General features: G+C 37.7%; 1 protein-coding gene across 1 annotated transcript in view; it reads right to left on the bottom strand.

Moving 5' to 3' along the window:
* Positions 1-22,343, bottom strand: part of col27a1a (collagen, type XXVII, alpha 1a) — a 72,639-nt gene extending 50,296 nt beyond the window's left edge. Inside the window, exons 1-7 of the mRNA XM_039681829.2 lie at positions 21,928-22,343; positions 16,841-16,908; positions 13,467-15,067; positions 8,088-8,141; positions 3,736-3,789; positions 2,954-3,007; positions 2,733-2,786 (exon numbers count right to left, since the gene is read on the bottom strand). Coding sequence (XP_039537763.2) covers positions 2,733-2,786; positions 2,954-3,007; positions 3,736-3,789; positions 8,088-8,141; positions 13,467-15,067; positions 16,841-16,908; positions 21,928-21,980 — 1,938 coding nt within the window. The 5' untranslated portion in view covers positions 21,981-22,343. The remainder of the gene's footprint in view (positions 1-2,732; positions 2,787-2,953; positions 3,008-3,735; positions 3,790-8,087; positions 8,142-13,466; positions 15,068-16,840; positions 16,909-21,927) is intronic.
* Between the last annotated feature and the right edge of the window lie 1,694 nt (positions 22,344-24,037).

Here is a 24,037-nt window from a genome sequence, read left to right as displayed (position 1 = left end):
CACACACTGATGGCTGTAACAAAGAGTTACTCATGGTGAACGACTGTACTACTCTCAATAGCCCTGCTTGACATGTATGTGCGTTGAGTATAAAGGAGTGATAGACGACTCATTGGGGATTCCCTCTGATGTTTACACTGGGTTTCCATGTCAACGGAAGACACAGTGAGCCAGGATGAGTGGGAGCATTTCAGAGTGTTTGCGTGGGTCTCGTAAGCAAGAAGGCAAACATCTGCGCTAATGTCAACCAGCAAAAATAGAATGTGCACATTGTTCAGAATGACTGAAATAATGAAGAGAATGATTCGAGCGCTTCTTGAACTAACGCACGATTAATCGTTAAAGTGCCCCTCTTGTGCTTTTTCAAATATTACTTTTCATGCAGTGTGTAACATAGCTGTTTGTGAACGTAACCGGTCTGCAAAATTGCTTGACGAATAGTTAAAGTCTCCTAAAGAAAGAATCAATTCTGAAATGAGTCGTCAGTAATTCCAGTCTCACTTCCTGTTACTTAATGTAATACATTTGCATAATGCCAGTCTATGATCTTCATTGGCTGCTTGTAAACAACGTCTACTTTGACCCTCAAACACTGTAGTTGTATCTGAGACTGAAAGAGCTTGGTTCATGTTGTCGATATGTTGAGAATATGCTGTTTTGAGCGCTGTGAATCCACTTCAAAAGATGAGGACTCACGCTGGAGTTTATACGGAAAAATTGTTACTGTTCGTATCACTGTGTATCAAGCGCTGAGGAAGAGCCCGAGCTGAAATTTAGAAATGGTAATAGGCGTTTTATTTGTGAAACGCTTTAAACAACAGACTAGGCCGTCTGACCAATCAGAACAAAGTAAGTATGTGGAAAGGAGGGGTTTGAAGAGACTAAATCATTTACTCTCAGAAAAAAAGGTACAAAAGCTGTCACTGGGGCGGTACCTTTTCAAAAGGTACACTTTTGTACCTAAAGGGTGCATATTGGTACCAATATGCACCCTTTAAGTACAAAAGTGTACCTTTTGAAAAGGTACCGCTGTACCAATATGCACCCTTTAAGTACAAAAGTGTACCTTTTGAAAAGGTACCGCCCCAGTGACAGCTTTTGTACCTTTTTTTCTAAAAGTGTTGAATAAACTGTTTTCAGAGGAAATTTCAGTGTTTTTTTGTCCTTGGTTGTATGTAAACCTATTGTAGGTGACCTTCAAAACATAATTAGGAACCTTTAAAATAGCACAATGGGGGCACTTTAAAAGATTGTGATCTTGATTCAATCAACCACACGCTGGCCCAGAGAGAGCAGTTGTCATATACAGCACTCTATAGCAGTCGTCATGTTTTTCTCAACCATTTACTAGTTACAATAATTCCAATTATCACAGAAGTGCTGGAATAAAAGTTTATAGTTTGGATATAAACAATGATGTCTAAGGTAGCTATCAAAATAGAGCAAATCACCTTATTTAAAGCAACTTATCAATTAAATTGTTACGCCAGTAAGTGGCGTCAAGAGACTTGAATGATTTGTTATTGAATAATTAATTCAAGAGATCAGTTCAAAAACGAGGACTCATCCAGTGATTAGAGGAGTGAAGTCTTTATGAGTCATTCAATCTTTCATTCATTCATTTTCATTCATTCATATTTAAAATGAATTAGACATTTTTTTAAAGGTGCTATATGTATTTTTTAGCGGCCTCTATCGGTGATGTTTCAGATTGCAACCAATTTTTACAAGAGCGCTCGTGCTCGAACAGTCATGGTACGCGGCCACTCTGAGACTTTCAACACACTAGAAAAAGCTGTAAACTCCCACTGCAATGTTACAATAATAGGCTACTTTTATCAGCTTGACTTAACTAATGCTCCATGCTCGTACCATGATAATGTTACATTTGTGGTGTTATCTAGCATGTCAACATACTGTAGATGAATGTACAATATGATAACTAAAACGGTTGAACGTGAACTATAACCATATCAGTGTAACAGTAAGATCTTAGGAAGTAACATTACTGAACTGAACGTGTCTGGAAATGTGTATTATAAACAATATGATAGTAGTGGGATGAGTGAAGTTAGACAGTCGATCTTACAGTTACATCCTAAAGCACCTACTTTTTGTCATCCTGGAACAGTCTTTTGTATTCATTTCATGTCTCATGTATGTTGTAGTTTACCTTGCTATTTCATTACAGGTTAGCATTATTTCAGCATACCTGAAAACTTGTAATTTATCACAATAAAAATAGCGGAGGTCTCTCCATAATTCACACGCTCTGCCGATGTTGATCCGTGTTTTCGCCCTAAGTCGATCCGAAGTTTTGTTCCTTTTTTTTACATTTAATTGGAGTTTGTGTTGGAGTGTGTGTTGTGCTGGAGGCAGGAGTTTTTTGGTGCTATCAGACTCCTGTATATAAAAAGGAGAGAGGCTCCGGAGCGCGCATGTACGTCACATCCGATGGATTTCGCAGAAAATCCGACCCGGAGTCTTCACATAGAAATAGGAATACAGGCCTTCAGAGGTAATATCAAAACCCGAAGTGGATCATTGTAATGTGTGATTACAACCCCTTCACACACAGGCAATAAAAAAAAGGATTCATTTTAGAAGAAAAGTTACATTTAGCACCTTTAAATAGACTTTTTGTTTAGAATGGTAAATAATAAAAAAAATAAAAAAATTGATTCTCAATTTATCCAGAATCACGCAGCTCTAAGCATTTGAGAATATCTTACCTTCCGGCCTTCCATCCCGACTAAACCAACCAGACCAAGCAGACCAGTGTCTCCCTATAAACACACACAAGCAAACATGAGGCACAAACAGTCAGATGCTGCTCTAACTCTTCTCGTATGTCTGTTAGGTTAAAAAGATCCTTATTCCCATCAAGAACTAAATTTTGGCTGTTACTAACATCGAGGAATGTGTATCAGAACGAGTGAGTGTGTTTTCTCACTTTATCTCCTTTTGGTGCTTTTCCAGGTGAGAGTCCAGGGTCTCCTTTTTTCCCCTGAGAGAAAGAATGACAGAGAAACAAGAGACTGAGTGTGATAACTCACAGAGCTAGAGTTTAAACCGTATGATGATAATGTCAGTGGTTATTTCATCACCAGGCCCAGTAGCTCAGAAAAGTAACAGCATTAAGGTTAAGAGTTAAGGGTTTATTTGTGCATGTACATGTGTGTGTCACAGACAGCATGTGGGGAAGTTTGACTCCAGGCCGTTACACCTTAACCAAGAGTGTCTTCAAAGGCTGCTTGAAATAATTAAACACAGAAAGCAGAGAGCATGCATGTGCACAAACACCCCGCTGAGCTGCTCGGCTGTTTACCACCTTTGTTGTATTTACAGGGATGAAGGGAGCTGACCAATCACGCACCAGGACATCACACGCACACCTAACTAGAGGCATGTATAGTGGTCTTGGTTTATTGCCCCCCTTTAATACTACAACTACACTTCATCGTCGCTCTTTTCTATATCGTGGGAGAGACTTTCCACTACCTGCTGGGCTTCTTTTGAGTTCAAATAAATCAAAGTGTATGCATGTGTGTGTGTGTGTACATTTGTAAGACTGCCTGTGTTTCCAAAAGCTTGTCCGCAGGGTTTTGTATGCAGCCCAATAGTACCAGCAGGCGGTGCGGTGATGAATATAACAGAAGGATGAACAAAGGAAGATGAGCAGACCAGTACATGGGACAGACTGAAGATTATCTGATGATAAATGTTGGTTTTTACCTTCAACCCTGGAAGACCGGGTCGACCAGGCTTGCCGTGTGGTCCCGGGGGTCCCTGCAGGAAATGACATGCATAAAACAAACACATTAAAAATGAATAATTAATCAAAACTGAAAAGCATTTAATAGTTCCCCGACTGTAAAAATAGGAAAGCTGACCATTGATGCAAATGGGTGCTATAGTAATGGCGATCCTGACAATGCAATGCCTTAAAACGCATAGAATTAATCTCGCCTGGCTAGACACTTTTGTATTTATATACTTACATACTCTTCTATTCTTATTCTGAGTATCTAAGTATTCTTCTGTTCCAGATACAGTGAATGGATCTGAGATTGTTTCTACCAATTCTTAGCATTTAACTTTGACCTTTCATGTGACCCTGACCTTGTTCTGATAGCACTGCTTTTAAACAACTTCCCGCTTGAGGTCAGAGGTCACCGTGAGTGTCAAGGTCAATGGCTGTTATTGGAGGGAAAAAGTCCATAACAAAGCCCAACAGATTGAGTGATACCATGCATAAAGGCAAAAACAAAAGCAATGCACGTGCGTGAAAACCATATGAAGCCGGGCGAATGTGTGTGTTTGGGGTGGGGGTGGTTTTTGTATTAGCCTTGTATTAGGCAAAGTCTCTGATCTGCACCCAGACAAGCAATAAAATATGATTCACTTTCACAAAATAGTTTATTCAAACTGTCTGCGTCAATGAACTCATTCAAAACACTCGAAATGTTCATGAAAGTCCCTGTGTACACTTAAAATTTGGAAAAAAGTAAGAATTTATGCATTATGTTGTGCATTACTATTTATTGTTTTATATTAGGAGTTATGTAATATGTAATGATTATAATTAGGGCTGTGCAAAAATTAATTGCGATTAATCGCATCCAAAATAAAAGTCTGTGCTTACATAATATATTTGTGTGTGCTGTATATAATAATTTTGTATATATAAATACCTATGCATGCATGTATATATTTAAGAATTATTTGCGCTTAAATTCTATATATATATATATATATATATATATATATATATATATATATAAATACATAATCTATATTATATAAATATAGATATTTTATATATGAATAACACATTTTCTTAAATATATACATGCATGTGTGTGTATTTATATATACAAAATTATTATATACAGCACACACAAATATATTATGTAAGCACAGACTCTTATTTTTGGTGCGATTAATCGCAATTAATTTTTGCACAGCCCTAATTATAATACATATATATATACTACCATTAGGAGTTATGTAATATGTAATGATTATAATACATATATACTACCGTTTAAAAAAATGGGATCAGTAAGATTTCTTTTGGAATAAAATGAATACCTTTACTCAGCAATAATGCATTAAATTGATCAAAAGTGACAGTAAAGATTTTTACATTGTTACAGAAAAATGTATTAACTTTTATATTTTACTTTCTATTCGTCAAAGGAATCCTGAAAAAAAAAATAACTATCATAGTTTTAACCAAAACATGCAGCGATCGATAAACTCAACATTAAAAATAATCAGAAATATTTCTTGAGCAGCAAATCATCATATTAGACTGATTTCTGAAAGATCATGGGACACTGAAGACTGGAGTAATGATGCTGAAAATACAGCTTTGATCACAGGAATAAATTACATTTTAAAATATATTCACATAGAAAACAGGTTTTTTGAATTGTAATAATATTTCACATTATTTCTGTTTTTACTGTATTTTTAATTATATAAATGCAGCCTTGGTGAGCATTGGTGAGAATATATATATATATATATATATATATATATATATATATATATATATATATATAAACTATCAGAGTTTGTACTAAGAGCATGATAAAAAAGGCAAAGAAAGTGCAAATAATGTAGGATGACTTTCTTTGTTCTAACAAGCAAACACACACAAATAACACACACATTTAACATGAAGAGTACAGGCTGAACAAGGCCTAGCAGTCAGACTTTATAACACATGCTCTAAAATACTTCACACCAGCACAAACACACACAACAGAGAGTGACCCCACGGCGGTCCTTTGACGTACGGACACTACATGTTGACTAGAGTTGCTAAAACAACACATCGCACCCATGTGATCCTGTCAACAAAGGCCAGAGTTCAAGCAGAGTTGTGTGGGTCTATGGCTCTCTGTGTTTGATTTTGCTACAAGTACTCTTTATTCAAAGGGATAGAACACCCCAAAACTTAAAATCATCTAGTTTCTGTGTATTAAACATGTGAGGTGAGGTACATGCTAAATTTTAATCCTCATAAATCCACATTATCCACAACAGTAAAAGACCTGGGTGTTATACTAGACCGCAACTTGTCGTTCGAAAATCATATTTCATATGTTACAAGAACAGCCTTTTTCCACCTTAGAAACATTGCTAAGCTACGTAACATGCTACCTATTTCTGATGCAGAAAAATTAGTTCACGCATTCATGACCTCGAGACTAGATTACTGTAATGCTTTATTAGCCGGTTGTCCTGCATCCTCAATAAACAAGCTACAGTTAGTACAAAATGCAGCTGCTAGAGTTCTTACTAGGTCAAGAAAATATGATCATATAACACCGATTTTATCATCTCTACACTGGTTACCTATTAAGTTCCGCATCAACTACAAAATACTACTACTGACCTATAAAGCCCTAAATGGTTTAGCACCTATGTACTTAACGGACCTTCTTTCGCCCTACAATCCACCGCGTTCCTTAAGATCACTAAATTCAAGGCTTCTGGTCATTCCTAGGATATCGAAGTCCACTAAAGGAGGGAGGGCGTTCTCGCATTTAGCTCCAAAACTCTGGAATGGCCTTCCCGATACGGTCCGAGCCTCTGACTCGCTGACACAGTTTAAAACTAGATTAAAGACGCATCTCTTTAGTCAAGCATTCACATAATGCTTACCTTCTAGTCCTCTGTTATGCCATACGGAACCGTTTGCCACTGAAACTGCTTAACGCACCAGTGGGGCTCGACAGCCTCTTAGACAAACGGGTCGGCGCGTATGGTTGGGTTGCGGAGAGTTCGGGTTACGGAGAGTTTGTGAGTTATAACGGAAATTATTATGAACATCAGCTATGCTAATTATTTCCCATCTGCCTTTCTGCTGTTATCTCGGGACACTTGTCCCGAGAAAAATGGCGTTCGTCAGGTCCAGTTTTGTGTCCAGCCTCTCACGGGGATTTCGGATGCCCCAACGCCTGTGATGAGACGACTCAACGCCTGTGATGAGACGACTCAACGCCTGCGATATGTTATGGCGCCGTTTGATTCATAAACAATATTTATATTTAATATTTATATTTAAACAATATGAATGTAAGCCAGAGGAGAACTGGCCCCCGACTGAGCCTGGGTTCTCCCAAGGTTTTTTCTCCATCCAATCTGATGGAGTTTGGTTCCTTGCCACTGTCGCCTTGCTTTTGGCTTGCTTTGAGCTTGCTCAGTTGGGGTTATTTATTTAGTGTTTAGCAATGTTGTTGATCTGTGTTGTGCTACTTACATGTTATCACTGTGAAGCTGCTTTGATACAATCTGTATTGTGAAAAGCGCTATATAAATAAATGTGACTTGACTTGACTTGACTCATAAATGAAATTTCTGTCATCATTTACTCTTTCAAACCTCATCTTTGAAACATAAATTACACTTCAAAACAAAGGCCGTAAAATAATCTATATGAATTGAGCCGTTTAATCCAAGTTGTCTTTATATGATGAGCAGATTTAATTTTGCGCGTTTATTCACATATAAATATGGATCAGCGAACATAAGAAGAAGCTCAACCGTACTTGCTCGATGTGTGAGAATGAAGCGTCAACGTTTTGGATGAGACGACTTTCAAAGAAGAGACAGAAATCTAAACCGATTTCATTAAAAATATCTTTCTTTGTGTTAGTCTTATGCATGTTGGTGGAGTAAATCATGACAAAAAATATATTTTTGGGTGAACTATCCCTTTAATAACTTTAAAAACTAGGTGTAGTTGTGATTTCGTAACTTCATTAAAACACACACAAATGAGAAAACAGACGGACAGGAGAGGCGAAGGTTCAAACGATTGAGTGTGAAAGTGAATGTGACCGATGGATCCGGAGGGGCTGTTTGGATATTGTTCTGAGGTCAGACTGACTTTCTGACCAGACAAAACCCAGACACTCGCACTAAAAAGGACCAATAAAACACAAATACATTAGGGCAAACAGAGTGTGAGATTTTATAAGGCACTGCATTTTACAAACTTCCTGTTTATATCTGAGGTCGAAGGTCAGTGGCTCTTTTAGTGTAACACACACACACACATGCTCACTCACCCGAGGTCCTCTCGTTCCTGGCTGCCCTGGTTTTCCTGGAGGTCCCGGAATTCCCTATCAAACACAAGAGCGCACTTATGAACCGGACACAGACTCGCTGCATAGGTGTGCTAATAGAGCGGCAAGGCCCTGTTTAAAAACTAAACACAGCAAAGAGGAAACAGGAAGTCATTTGAAGGAATTTCCTTTTCCAGATAATGAGCTATAGACTTACAGAAGACCTGTAGATCCTGTATCCCACTGTGTGTGTGTATTATGTGCGTTTATGAAAAGATCCCTGTGGTTCTTTTCTGTAGCTTAGAAGGTATGTACCAATCCCACAATCCTCCAGTTCTCAGATTGCAAAAAGTATGGCAGCATTGAAACAAGAACATAAGAATAAAAATGTCAATCCATCAAACTGTCCACTGATTCAATGATTTGTTTGAGGAAAAATACTTTGTCAAATAGTTCATATTTATAAACTTAAAAAAAAAATAGTAATGTAAAATATTTATAAAATAAATATTCAAAAATAATTTTTGTTATGTAATATGTTTTTTTTTTACTTATTATAGCTTATATACAGGTATTTGTAATAATATATATTTTTTAATAAAATAAACATTTTATTTTAATATAAATATTTTTTTTTTTTGATTAACAAAATATTTTATAAATATTTCTAATCTTAAAGTAATTACAATTTTATTTATAAACATTTAATTTATATAAACCATAAATCATTTATTTAAAATAATTTATTTATTTATAATTAATTTATAAATAAAATAATGTTATTTTTAGACAATAATAATAATAATAAATTCAAATTTTAAACAATATTTTATTGTTTACTATATTTTATTTATTGATGTAACTGATCTGTACAATAATAATAATAATAAAAAAAAAATTCTTGATAATATTTTAACCAAACATTTTTAACCAAAATTAAAATAGGTTGTGAATGCCGTTTAATGTAGATTTGTACTGTATTTCAATATAATAGTTAAACATTAAGTTTAGTTAAATCTTCTCAATCTACTTGGCAACAATGGCTATCTGGTCCAAAAGGTGGCTCCTCCTCCTGAATAAAAGCATCCATTTAAGCCATTTCAGAGCAATAATATGCTGTATATCAAATATCATCAAATGGCCAAAAACATCAGGATTTTTCCGGTAATCTCTCCCAGCTCTATCGCTCAACCAGTATCATATGAATCGACATAGTTGCTGAAACAGAGGATCGGCTGGGTTCTCCACCTCCACCCCCTACAGCAGTGCCACGCGGCACGGGATGAAAGACTTCCATTGATCGCGGCTCTCACAGAAGATGAGTGTGTGAGCTTGTGTGTGTTTATGTTAAGAATCTCAGAGCTCTAGAACTATGGCTCTGTTGATGGAGGAGGGGGGATGGTGCTTTCTCACCCACATACATGTACACAGCCCCCCACCAATCACGCACCACCAAAGTCCTCAATGAACACTGAGATACTACCATGATGCAACACTGCGGTTTGTGTTCAAAATAGCTTCAAAATGTCTATTTCTGCAGCTCTAATTCCATGTATAATGCAACACACTCAACTTCCGTTCCTAGTAAGCTGAATGAATATGAATTATATTAACAGTGGTATTTAATTGACACTTTTTAAGATACTTTTGGATTAAAAATGCAAAGGAGGATCTCAAACATTGGGATTCTGAATGAAGTCAATCTTCTCGATTGAGAAATGATGCCTGTGGCATCTGAAGCACAAGTACCAGTTTGAAGAACGCATCTTCCCTCTCTTCTGTAAATGAATGACTCACGTGCGAGTTTGTCCATGCTGTTGTTTACAGGTAATAATGTTTTAAGTGATGTTCAGTTTCTGATCGTCTCACTTTAAAAGACCTCGATGTATCGTTAGGAGCCACGGGTATAAATTTAGTTTTGGCTGTATATGTTTTTTTGACTCTTAAAGTGACGGCAGCCGTTGACTTGCATTCACCAAGGATTATGGTTTCAGCTAAAAATCTTCTTTACATTACCATTGAAGAAAAAAAGTCTCCTACTACTTGAATGGACTGAGCGTGAGTAAATTATAGCTTTCCCTTTAACTCAATTTAAAAATATTTGTAAAAAAATGATTAACTGAAATAGTGAATATAGTGTGTGTATATAGGAGGGTAAATTTATATTAAAAAATAAATATTGGATGATATGTTGTCTTGGCAGTTAACTTAAAGGAGTAGTTCACTTTAAAAAACAAACTTATGCTGATAATTTACTCACCCCCGTGTCATCCAAGATGTCCATGTCATTCTTTCTTCAGTCGAAAAGAAATTAAGGTTTTTGATGAAAACATTCCAGGATTTTCTCCATATAATGGACTATAATGGACCAAACAGTTCAAGGTCCAAATGAGAGTTTCAGTACAAATTGTTCAAAGGGCTTTAAACGACACCAGATGATGAATAAGGGTCTTACCTAGCGAAACGATCGCTCATTTAATAAATAAATAAAAAAGTTTAAGTTTTATAAGCACAAAGGCTCGCCTTGCTCTGTTCTGTGTGACTGTTCAAACTCGTTCATTAAAATGAACAAATCTATTTTCAAGTCATGACTCCTAGATAAGACCCTTATTCATTGTCTGGTGTCGTTTAAATCCCTTTGAAGCTGCACTGAAACTCTCATTTGGACCTTGAACCATTTAGATCCCAATGAAGTCCATTATATAGAGAAAATCCTGGATTGTTTTCATCAAAATCTTAATTTCTTTTCGACTGAAGAAAGAAAGACGTGGACATTTTGGATGACATAGGGGTGAGCAAATTATCAGTAAAAGTATTTTTGAAAGTGAACTACTCCTTTAAATACGTTTAAGTTGAAGCACTCAAATTACTAACCGGATTTAAAAAAAAAAACTAAAATAAAAATAAATTCAACCTACATAATAATATTTAAATAAAAACTTAAATTATTAAAAGTACATAACAAAATTACACTAAAATAAAAATAAAAACAATCCTATCAATAAAACCATTTTATATGTTTCATGCTAATTTTAAAAAATTAGTAGACGGTAAAAAGTACAAACTGCACAGTATTTAGTAAGCCATAGGATTTCATTGTAAACAAAGCTAGTTTGACGCTGGCAGTGTTTTGTATGAGTTATTGCATATTTAAGTAGTGCTAAAGATAGAGGCTACAGCTCATTATCTTTGAGTAAAGCGTGTACTGCAGCTGTGAATAATCGCAGACTAAGAGCACGTGTGCATGTGTAATTGACAGAATCGCCGGGTGTGTTCCTGGAGTTTTAGTCAAGTACCTGGAGAATGCATCTTTATGGTGGATGATGGGAGGCTTTTGGGTAATTATCCTGTGGTAATAACAGGGAACATTCTCTTGGGTGCTACACACACACACATACCTGCGAGCCTCCACCAAATTACACATGCACACACAGTGTGATTGCCTAAGGGTTGGAGGTAACCACGGCGATGTGCAGACATAAACAGACACAAGATAAAATGGGCCATTGTTTAAGATGTGGGCCATTTTTGTCAAGTTTAGTCAGCTATTTAGGAAAATGCCCTCTAGAGTGTCCGAGCATGATGATGTCATCACAGACTTCACTTTGAACATCCTTGTTAACTGAGCTGTTCCCAAGAGATTTGCCTTACATCACTATTTTCTCCCCATGTTGCTGAAACGTTGCTGCATCTACAGACGTCGAAGTCCTACTGTTTAAATACGGTTGACTCATATTTAACACAGGATCTGCAATAACTCACTTATCCTTATTTGTTTTTTGGGTCACAGGTTAGTTATGTGGTTCCTTTTCAAAATTATCTCTTAAACTCTTGGTTTAAGAGTTTTCAATTCACTTAATTGAAATCCCATGCCTGGTTTTCCATGAATGGAACAGGACTCCATGCTTGTAAAGTTATGTGCGAGTGTCTGGGTGACTGATAAAATATTGACCACTTCCCCTGACCTTTGACCCAGCTTTAAAAGCACATCGCTCAACAGCTTTCAAACACAAAGTGAGTCAAATGTCTGTGTGAGCTACATGGGCATTCTCAACATCTCAACATGTTTTGACGCTAAATTGATGCTGTAAATACTAAATATACTAAAAGAGCAATGTCTAAACCAATATATAAATACACCAAAAGTATATATTTTTCTATTTTTACCACCATAAAAGTACATTCAAGGTGCAAAACATCTATCTGGACAATAAATTATATGATATTTGAAATGAATATATAAAATATATGAAAATACACTGATGTGCCTAAGATTGGGGTCAGTACTTTTTTTAAATTAATAATTACATTCAGTGACTGCAATTTGATCAAAAGTGACAGTAAATGCATTTATAATATTACAAAATATTTCTATTTCAAATAAAGCTGTTCTTTTAAACTGGAATAAATTACATTTTAAAATATACAAAAATGTAAATTATTTATTTTAAATTGTTGTTATATTTCACAATTTTTACTGCATTTTTTATCAAAGGAAGCATTGGTGAGCTAAGAGACTTTTTTTTTTTAAATGTACCGACCCCAAACATTTGAATGATAGTATACTGTATAAATACAGTTATTATTGCTGCCAGTAAAAATGGCACACTGCCCCTTAACCAGGCTTAACACGGCGTGACAAGGGATAAAACAAAAGCTATGTCTTATTTTTTAAAGCTAGGGTGTGCAGATTCAGAGAGGCTACCCTCCCTTCAGAGCGTCTCTAATGCCACACCTCCAAAACACAACACACACAGCAGAGTCTGCAAAGCGTCACAAGAAACGGCGTTAAATTAACTCTTGTCTCAAAGCACATAATATTACAATAATAATGAACGACCTGACTGTTGCAGAATCATTTTGGCATTGATAGTGTTGCCATTACAGGTTGCCATCGTAATTTTGGTTCAGGGGAATTGTAAAAGGCGGATACTGCTTGTTTGTGGCACTCAGTGACTGTCTGTCTACAATGTAACACGCTGATGACGCGTAATGTCCTAAGCAGCTATAATCATGACTAGCAATAGGACATATAGTCAGTTAGTTGCTATTTGTATTGTATGCTAGACAGCCCCGCTTGCAGGGTTATTTCATTGGTCAAATATCTTGCTCCAAATTTAACATAAAATACATTGTCATTGGATGTTACTGTGTCATGCAGCATTTTCGCTTTCAGTGTGAGACAAAATACTTGCTGGTAACTTCTGAAATTTTTACAACAATAGTAGGATTATGTGAAATTTCCTGTCTTCTCTATATCTTCTGCTTATGTGCCCATTTTTACCTACAATCTCCAACGTGACATACGATGCACTATCAAGACTTTATCGAACACAAGCCATTGGCCCGATAACACACACACAAACACTGCGGCTCTCCTACCATTTTCCCAGGATCTCCTTTTTGTCCTGGTGGTCCAACCAGAAGCGAAAAGTATGTCGGCTCCACCTCAAAGCTCTGGAAATCGTCGAAAGCTGGGAGAGTCACAGTTTGGCCGGCCCACCCAAGAGTGCGTGGTGTGACGTAATTCATTTTAGGTTTGTCAGGACTGACTTTGGGAGTTTTTGAAGGTTTGTTTGGTGCAGCGGTGGTGAACGGAGTGGACTTGGGTGTTGGGAGGCTCTTTTTGGGTGAGGGGTTTGGGGCAATGGTGGATTTTAGGGTTGGTAGTGTGGTATAGGGCTTGGATTTGGGCTGGAGTGGCTTTTTGTTGGTTGGCGAGGGTCTTTTCGAGGTGGTCGGCTCTGGGTCTAACAATGGTTTTAATTGGTTTTTTTGTTCCTTGTTAGGACTGATAGGTTGAACACCAGTAGAAGTATTCTTCGTAGGGTTTATCTTGGTTGGCTTTGGCGCAAGAGGTGGTTTCTTTACCGTGGGTTTTACAGCTGTTGGTTTGGAAGGTTTTGGTGGTGGAGTTTTGGGTCCAGTTGTTTTTGAACTTCCAGGTTTGGAAGAGGTTGGTCGAGCTATCGTGGGCTTTGGTTCAGAAGACTTTGTCGCGCTAAATTTGGGAGATATTTTTCCTGGAGTGGGTTTGGATCCAGCTGGTTTTGTGGGGGTAAGCCAGACAGCAGGTTTTGAGGCAGTCGGCTTAGGTGTCCTGAGAGTAGGTTTGGGGGTGACAGAATTTAAATATTCCCTAGATAAAGGAGGTTCAAGTCCTGTTTGCATCAAGGAAAGGGGTTGAGATGTGGTAGAGGAAGGCTTGGGTCGTACACCATCGTTCATTCTCGCAGCAGAAGACCCTACTGCACCATTTATGGATGTCCAAAGGAAATTAGTGGGAGTGAAAGTGAAAGTGCGATTTGGTGGTAATGTGTGGGCCAATAGTGGTGGGGTGTGTCGGGATGGGAGGGGAAGTAGAGCGGGAGGTGCTGGCCTGTAGGTGTCATTTTCTCTGCACTGCCTTCGGATGGCACTGCAATGATTCTGCTGGGCTTGTGCTGAGGGTACCACATCAAACTGACAAATCGCCCCTTCAAAGGGTCCCGCATCCGGAAGCAAAGCACTGTTGCCGCCCAAGCGGAATGTCCCACGAGGGTTCAGACGTTCAGGAAGAATAGGGAGTTTCTGTGTAACTCCACCATTGCTCTCCGAGCAGGGAGAGTGTAGGGTCACTGATCGCCCATTAAGAACGAAGGCTAGATGATGCCAGCGTCCGTCATGGAGGTTGTATGGGAAGACCGCGGCATTCCCCGGGCCAGCGTGAAGCGTTAGCTTGCCAGGCGAAATTTCCAGCCCGAGCTGAATCCGATTCCCAGATAGGACGGAGAAGAGAAATGCTGAGTTTAAGCGGTGAGATCGGATGCTCAGGATAATAGTGCAGTTCCAGAAGAGTTCTGGTGGGAACACAGAGCGTGTCGCAGTGGTAACTCGTGCCCGTGTCGTGAGGATGACTCCAGAGCGGAGGGAGATGACGCCAGCGGGAACGGCGCGAGAACCGAGCTCAGCACGCAGAGCCAACCGCTGCAACACGTCCACATCTGCAACACAAACCCAAACACATCTTAATACACACATATGCATATTCACAGTTATACATATATAACTAGAATTATATATGAAGAGTTCAGATGCAAAAGCCTCTAAGTGCCATTTGAAATTTTCTTCTAAAATGATCATTTTTATCAAGCTTGTATATTTAAGTTCAGTAATTTCACTTAAATGGCAATGAAGATTACCTATTAATTGTCATTTAAGTCAAATCACTGAACTTAAATATAAAAGCTTGATAAAAATAGTCATTTTAGAAGAAAATTTCAAATGGCATTTAGAGGCTTTTGCATCTGAACTCTTCATATGCATATGTAATGGTTCTATACGGTTTGAGGTACAGAAAGTGGAGATCATCAGCTTAGTGCAAGTAACAAGGAGTAAAAATATAGAAGGATAGCATTTAGATAGCTAACACATATGAACACATGTTTAAAGCTATAAAACTTTCATTTTGATTTCATGACATCTTTAGGCGGTCCATTGCTCCCTATTACATCATTTTAATGTGCTAATTCAGTTTTGTGCCATGTGTGTTAAATTTCAGCAGGAAAACATCCTTTGGGCTAAAAAAGAAGCCGTAAGTTAACAGCTGCGTGTCTGTATCTGAAGCCAAAACTCTAGTGCTAAAAACTGGCTTTTGACAAGGAAATTTTGTGAACTTATCACAGTGAACTTGTGTGTGTGTGTGTGTGTGTGTTTCACTTGGGTCAGGGTTGGCTTCACAAGGCCAGGACAGAGCCAAACATATGAGAACAAAGCCAGGAACTACTTCACACAATAGTACATTGTCTGAATGATGCTTTTGATTACCTAAATGAGCAACTGTTTGTGTTTCACACCCATAAAACTGTGAAGGACTATCACTGGTTTTGGGACTGGGCATGTTCCTGTGGTGCCATCAGCCACTCTCTTTTGTCATGATTTTTAGGTGGCTCATTTAAAGCTAATCGAAAGGCACACATTGCAGAAATCAAATTGTGCATTTCTAGAAACTTGACCAATGCATCTGATTTCAGTGAGTGTGCACATAAAAATTGTGTAAAATAGAAGATTTATTAATAAGAATTTAATAAGAATTAAAAAATATTAGCATATCGAAACAATAGCTTTCTTGAATGGATTACATAGGATGCAGCATAAATATTATGTGACATGCACAATGAAAACTTTCATCTGAGATTTTGGACAGGCAAAAGAAAGTTTAATATATATATATATATACACACACACACACACACTCAATGAACTCTCATTGCTGTCAGTGTGAACGGATCTTAAAGTCTGTGATCTTCGGTTGATTCTGTAGATTTATCATAACATTATTCCCAGGCTTTTCATATGTGTGTTACTGTTGAGTTCGGCATGAATCAGCAGTCAAGAGGGAACATGATGTCATTTTTTCTATAAAAAAGACGCTCATTCATGTAAAAGGGGTTATAGGACATGCTTTACTGGGTAAACGTGTTTAGAACTGAGCGATGTTTGGCAGAAGAAAAGGTAAAAGTCGGGTAAGGAAACTCATACGTATGTGAGAGAGAGAGGGTGTTTTTGTTTCATGAATCAGGGTATTAAGTTTAATGTTGTAAAACTTTCCAAACTTAGTGGAAAGTGTAAGAACATGAAACTTTATTATTGTGCAATAATTCAGTGGCCTCAAAAATCTAGTTTTAACCACATTCATGTTGAACCACCATTTCAATGCAATGCAATCACACACATATGCAAACAAATGTTGCATGTTTATATCTTTCACATCTTACCTTCAAAGAGTACTTGGGTGAATCCAAAAGAAGTACAATAAAGTAGAATACACAGAAGAAGAGCTCTCCTAGAAACACAGAGAGAGAAAGACACAGTTACTCATTTGAATTTCCACTATTTTGTGGGTAGCAGAGTTAGATGTTGAATCAGACCTTTACATAACAGAAGCCACTTGTCAAAACATCATCATCACAATGGAGGTACACATTTCAGGCTTCTTGCACTGGCCTCGACCCAAACAAGTGGAACATTTTACTGGCAAAACCATCTTTCCGGAGTGAGTGGACTGAACCATCAAACTGATGGATGATGCCGGCCGGTTAAATGTATTTCCATGTTTATAGAGAATGAAAACATTGTGTGTGTTTTTAGTTTCTTTTCTTTCATTTGGAAATGGTCAAAATATGCATAGAAACGTATACATAGTCCCTTCAAGGCCCTTTAAAGCAATAGTTCACCTAAAAATGAAAATTATGTCATTAATTACTCCCGCTCATGTCTTTCCAAACCCCTAAGACTTTCTGACAGCATCTGAGAGCTTTCTGTCCCTCCATTGACAGCTAAGCAACTTCCACTTTGACGATGTAGAAAGTTCATAAAGAGATCGTAAAACTAATCCATATGAATTGAATGCTTCAGTCCAAATTTTCTGAAGGGACAAAATCACTTTATATGATGAACAGATTGAATTTAGGTTTTTATTTGCTCCATCTTTGAAAGGCCTCTCGGTCAGCTATTTCAGTCATGCAAGTACAGCTCGTATCTCTTTGAATGGGGAACATCAAATTCTCCAAAGCTGTTCACCAAGATTAAGATTAAATTTGAAATATTCAATGAAATGTGACAAAAACTCTCTTAACTTTGGTTCCAAAACAGTCAAATCATGACAAAAAACTGCATTTTTCAGGCTTAACCAGTCAATGTGAATGTGCAGTCAATACGTTGGCGTCTCAGAACATTTGGGAACTTCTAGCGGCAGCTGCATGAGATTTTACCGAGCCTTTACAATTACCAAAAAACAATTATGAAAAAAATGTATCATGGTTCCTATGTTAAACATTGATAATAATATGAGTGATTAAGTTGGCTTCTGAAGATGATGCGACACTGAACACTGCTGAAAATTCAGCTTTGCATCACAGGAATAAATGACATTTTAAATTATATTCAAATAGAAAACAGTTATTTTAAACTTTAATAATATTTAGCAATATTACAGTTTTTCCTGCATTTTTTTATCAAATGAGCTTAGAGACTTTTTTCAAAAACATTAAACAATATTTTTTAACCCCAACCTTTTTAACAGTAGTGTACAGTATGAATTTTTATTTTTTTATTTTGCGATGTGCTCATTATTACATTTAACGGTGTTTAACTGAATGTCAGATGACGGTAAAGGTCATCTAAAAAATAATCGATAAACAATTTTTCATTTTTCATTAATACAACAGTGAAAACTGTTAGACTATGTGTGACGATACCACAAAGGAACCTCAGATATAGTTTTTTGCCAGACTGACCCTATTGAACTTTGACCTTTGCACCCTAACCTCTGATTTCACAGGCACATGAAAGAGGAAGTGACCCACAGGAGAAGGATTTCAATTATGATTGGCAGGGTAGACGGAGCGCTTCAAACCCCCACTGTGTATGCGGACATATTTGTGTGAGTGTGGCAGCTGCTTTAAACATTACCTGGTGACCACAAAACACACACACACTTTTATCTATCATGCACAAACACGCGGCAGACTCCCCCAGGATCCCCGTACCTGAGTCAGGAAGTGAAGCGTCTCGCCGCAGAGTTTCTCAGCCAATCAGAACGGCAGAAACACCGGCCAGCCTGACCTCACAGTTAGTAAGCCACCACAAACAGATGAGTGAGAAACAGTGTGTGTGTGTGTGTGTGTCACAGCTGAATGTGCTCTTTCTATTGTGTGTGTGTGTGTGTGTGTTCACTGCAGAGAATTACTCATGTATGTGTCAAGCATCTCTTGAGTCTCATAAACACTGTGTGAGTGAATATTTGTATAATGCAATAACAGAAATCTTATCCATCTCATTTAAAGTTTTGATTTTTTTTTTTAAGGAAAATGCATGGGAACATGGAAAAATGTCTTAAACTGAGCTGACAGATTCACATCTTATGGTGCTAAAATATCCAATAACTAAAGTCAACGCAGATTTAGAAGAAAAGGTGAATATGAATGTGAAAGTTTGGGGACAAACCATTTTGAGACATCCAAGGACATTGCCAGTTGGGAAAATTACAAAATTAAATTAATACTCATTATAATTAGCTTATATAAGATCATTGGAAGTCTATGGTATGTACTCGTTTAAAGTAAAAGTGAATGTGTGTAGTGTCAATAGCGTATTTAGCTCAAGTTTCCTTTTTCCAGGCCTAGTTAGCCTATTTAGTGAGTGGAATTTTTTTCAATGGTAACAACCACATGTACACACAAATGTGTAAACTCACACACACTAACACACACTATGTACACAGACGACTAAAAAGACCCATCCTTCCATACAACAACCCTTCTCTTTCTCTCTTTTACTTCTGTAATGGAAGAGTGGAAAATTCCTTCTGTTCAGCACACAGTGATGGACATTGATGAGGATTGAGGAAGAACATGACCCCTCCTCTACAACACCATCTTTATCCAATTCACTCTTACCTTTTAGGCACAAAATAAAAGTTTGTGATAAAATCCGGAGGTATTAAGTGTATATGAATAAACAAGCACATTTCTCTCACAGAGAGGATCCAAAATCATTATATTCCTGTCGGGTCTCTGGAGTTTATGTAGGGCGCACCCTGGCGGACAGTGGCGGAAGTGCAAGGTATTCGGTTACAGGTATCACTGGCATCAACAAAAACAAACGGACAGTGGTAGAGAGCTCAGACCAGACCGCACAAGATGCGCTAAAGCAGAGGTACCATAAACATCATTATGAAACGGATAGATGATTAGCCAATTCAGCGTTTCAGAAGGGCTAAAAATACATAATACAGCTATGAAGGGAAACACCTGTTCACCAGCTACTGTAGGCCTATATATCACTGCGCACCTCAGTTACACCTCAGGGACTACATCTTTTAGCGGAAGCGCCACATTTGCTTCAAATAACGTCCTTAGCTGTGCTATAACGTCTATAATTGTACAGCATTAGCACACTACAGTTTCTATTCACTTTCAGGTTTGCTGGAAGTGGTTCAAATGGTTAATTTCCAAGATTTACCCATGGCTTTAACCCCTAGCTTCGTTTTTTAATTTTAAGGGACTTTTTTCCTTGCTTTCCTGCCCCAGTTAGCCTACGTGCAATGCATTTGGGTAGCTATCATAAAATATGTGGTTTACTGGTTGTCAGAATGGTATTTATAACACACACCATAAACAACCATGCAAAGTCACAGAAATCAAACCCTTCACTGCTCTGAAAACATGGCTTGTGTAAAACTGTTCAGTAGCCTATTTTATACCCGATTAAACATTTGGTTGTCGTATTTTTGTATATTTTTGATATAGGCTACACACTGGCGAACGTTCTGTAGATTAGATTGTGTCATAAAACATTCCTGGAATGTTATAAATAGGAATATTGCTGAATAACTTCTATAGTCAAGTGGCCTACAATTTAAAGCAGATTTTATTCTCGGTTTACATGATGCAAGAAATGTCATTACATCTAGGTCTAGCTGTTATCCTAAGACCTATCCTGAACAGTTATTCATTCATTCGCTGTAAAAACGTTGCAGCCTACACTTACAATCAACTTGGATGTTTCAGTCATTTCGACTTAAACTTCATTAAACAGATTTTTTTGTAGCCTATAAATTATAAAAAAAAGTTGAAAATTGCTTCACTTATTTTGATGAGTTAAAGCAATGTAGAAACATATGTTGTCATAACTTATTGATCATGTCATTTTCATTAATTCATTCATTCGTGACGCGTACCAACTCGCATCACAGGCATCAGAGCCACGGTTGAGAGTGTAACGGAAGTCTTGTTTGTTTAGCGTCTCAGTGCGGTCTGACTGTGATGTCCAGTTGCAAATACACACGTACACACAAACATACACAAACATACACCCACAGTGAGACTATTTTCAACGGACGCTTCCAAGAATTCCAAGTTTCCACGAGCGCCTCGAATAGAACCTTGAGCGCGTTTCCCTAGAGCGCAAAAAATACCGGAAGCGATTACATTCATCTTGAGGCGAAATAAACTGATAATGATTCTGAATCTACAGCATGGCCATTGTAGTCGAATTCAACAAATCACTAAACGAGCCGGTTCTCCTAAATGAACCAAAACACGTGAATCTGTCTGAAGTGGTAACTGAATTAATGAATGAATCGCTAATCACTGTTGGACTCTTAATAATACAGAAACCGACAGGCTGTTAACATGACAACATGCAGGGTTAATTCAGGATAATTGGGACATTTTCCCAGTCACATCCATGACAAAAAGTGTCCCTATAAACACACAGTCAATTAGACTACTGTGGTTTCACTGAATGAATGAAATGTTAATTATTTGCTTTAATATATAGTTAAAAACCAACTGGGATAATATTAAATGGACCCATAAAGGAACAATAAAAGACAATACAAATAGCGAGAATGCGTTGTATGTAAACGTCCCCTTCCTAGAGTTAGAAATGAACCCAAAGACCTGACCCACAGTCAAGTCCACATGGGCTATGCCAATGCGCAAAAGTGTTGTACTAAACAGACCTAGGAGTTCTTGGACCTCTTCAGAAACCTATGCTGCCAGCGCGTAATGATGGTGAAGAGCTGGCTCGAGCACATCTCTGCTGGTACACCTGGACCCTTTCAGTTAAAGATCGGGTTCTGTTCAGTTCTGAACGCTGGCCAAGTAACACAGGTAAAGCGGCGCGCGAACAAGCACCCATTCACCCGGCACCAACACACACAAACCAGTGCGCCCTGCGCACACATCCAGTCACCAAGCGCTCTTTGTCTCCGGTGTACACCGGGTAACGGAGGTGCCCGACCTGCATGACTGACCCGTTAAGTAAGTACCTGATATGAGGTAAAACTGAAACTTACTTTGCCACCAGACGAGAGGTTCTGCGGACTCTCCTTCGGGTCGCTAAATTCATTTGTATTCATTTGTCCCGGCAGTCAAAATCCTGATCCGTTAATCTGCGTGACTGCGTCGCTGCCCGAGAGCGCGAGCCGTCGTCTCATGCATCGGATAAACCGTTGTGCGGAATGAGCACGATCTCCAACCGGTCTGCTGCGCGCGACACAACCATAAATCCCTCCCGTGGAGCGACGGGAATAATCCGCGGGCGATTCTGTCCGGTCCTGCCCGGGTGCTGTAGGCATTTATGCCGGGTTGGCAACAGCTACAGCAGCTACTGGATGTTTGGTGCTTGGGGGGTTTGAGGAGTCAGGAGTGGAAGTTTCATCCTTTTTCCTTTTTTAAATAGCAGTTTGGAGAGCAGCTGTGGCGAGCGCCGGGTGTCGGGTTACACAGCAGCCGCACATACGCCCCTTGTGGGAGGGCACACCGGGGCACCTCGGCTCCTGCCAAGGTTAGGATGCCAATGGGCTTTTTACACTTCAAGATGTTAACCCAGGGTTAATTTTAAGGTAGGATTAACACTGGATTGTCTTGTTCCTGGTTTCAAAATGGTTTTGTATTTCATAATTGTTTTACACACTGCAGACATTGTTTTTTTTTTTGTTTTTTGTTTTTTCATGCACTGGTCAATTTGAGTTTTTGGGCTTTTCATATTGTGTTGTTTCGGACTATCTAAAAACAGTTTTAAAGGAGTAGTTCACTTTTTAAAAAAAGCTTTTGCTGATAATTTACTTCATTCATTGGGAACCAAACGGTTCAAGGTCCAAAAGACAGTTTCAGTGCAAACTGCAAACTGTTCAAAGGGCTTAAAACGATTTCAGACGATGAATAAGGGTCTTATCAAGCGAAATGATCACTCATTTAAGAAAAAAAAGACAAAGTTTAAGTTTTATAAGCTCAAATAGTGGCCTTGCTCTGTTCTGTGATGCGTGACTCTCCTATTCGAACTTGTTCATCAAAATGAACAAATCATTTCCAGAGTAAACTCGTTCATTTCGTTCGTTGAATGAACCAAATGACACGAAAAAAAGATTCGTTCATTTTGATAAACGAGTTCGAACAGGAGAGTCACAAACACAGCAGAGCAAGGCGACCATTTGAGCTTATAAAACTTAAACTTTGTTATTTTATTTTAAATGAGTGATCGTTTCACTTGATAAGACCCTTATTCATCGTCTGGTTTCGTTTAAAGCCCTTTGAAGCTGCACTGAAACTGTCTTTTGGACCTTGAACCGTTTGGTTCCCATTGAAGTCCTTTATATGGAGAAAAATCCTGGAATGTTTTCATCAAAAACCTTAATGTCTTTTCGACTGAAGAAAGAAAGACATGGACATCTTGGATGACATGGGGGTGAGTGAATTATCAACAAAAGTTTTTTCAAAAGTAAACTACTCCTTTAAGTGTTTATTTTATGGCACATTATCTATCTGTGCCATTAGATTTCAATTACGATATCTCAAAATTAGTTTTTTCTTATTTACTAAGGCCGAAATTTCTATATACACCAAACTTCACAGTTTTATTCTATATTCTGAATTCTGATTTTCATTTCAGATGGTTGTTTCATATAGTTTGCCTGATTTCATACATTTTATTCCTAAAAAAATATTTTCTGATTTAAATGTCAACAAAATGAAACAACAATTTTGTTATGAAACCAGTTTAGAAGAAAATATTGTTGATTTGACTGACCTGACAATATTGAATGAGAACAAAACTTGAACTGAATTGAGCTGGAAAAAGACGTTATCTTCTGTAGAGCTGCTTTATTGATGAATTGAATTTTAATAATTTTTAAATTTTATTTTTTTATTATTTAAATTTGTAATAATTAATGAATTTTGCATCATTTTTAACATGCTGTTCCCAAATAATGATAGTGGAAATATTCAATAGCTTTTTGTGTCTATAAAATTACTTTCAAAAATAAACGAACTCTGAAAAATATTCACTGGAGTAAAAAAATATGACAACTTAGCCCTAGTCCCCTATTTAGGTAAATTAATAAATAAAACAGATTTAACAAGTGCAACATGCAAAATATTAGCCTGGATGCCAGCCCGAACTCC

Source organism: Pimephales promelas, chromosome 19, assembly GCF_988280905.1.
Source record: "Pimephales promelas chromosome 19, fPimPro1.hap1.1, whole genome shotgun sequence".
In the NCBI taxonomy this organism is placed as follows: Eukaryota; Metazoa; Chordata; class Actinopteri; order Cypriniformes; family Leuciscidae; genus Pimephales; species Pimephales promelas.
Note: the sequence above shows the minus strand (reverse complement) of the source record. Positions and strands in the feature narration are given on the sequence as shown.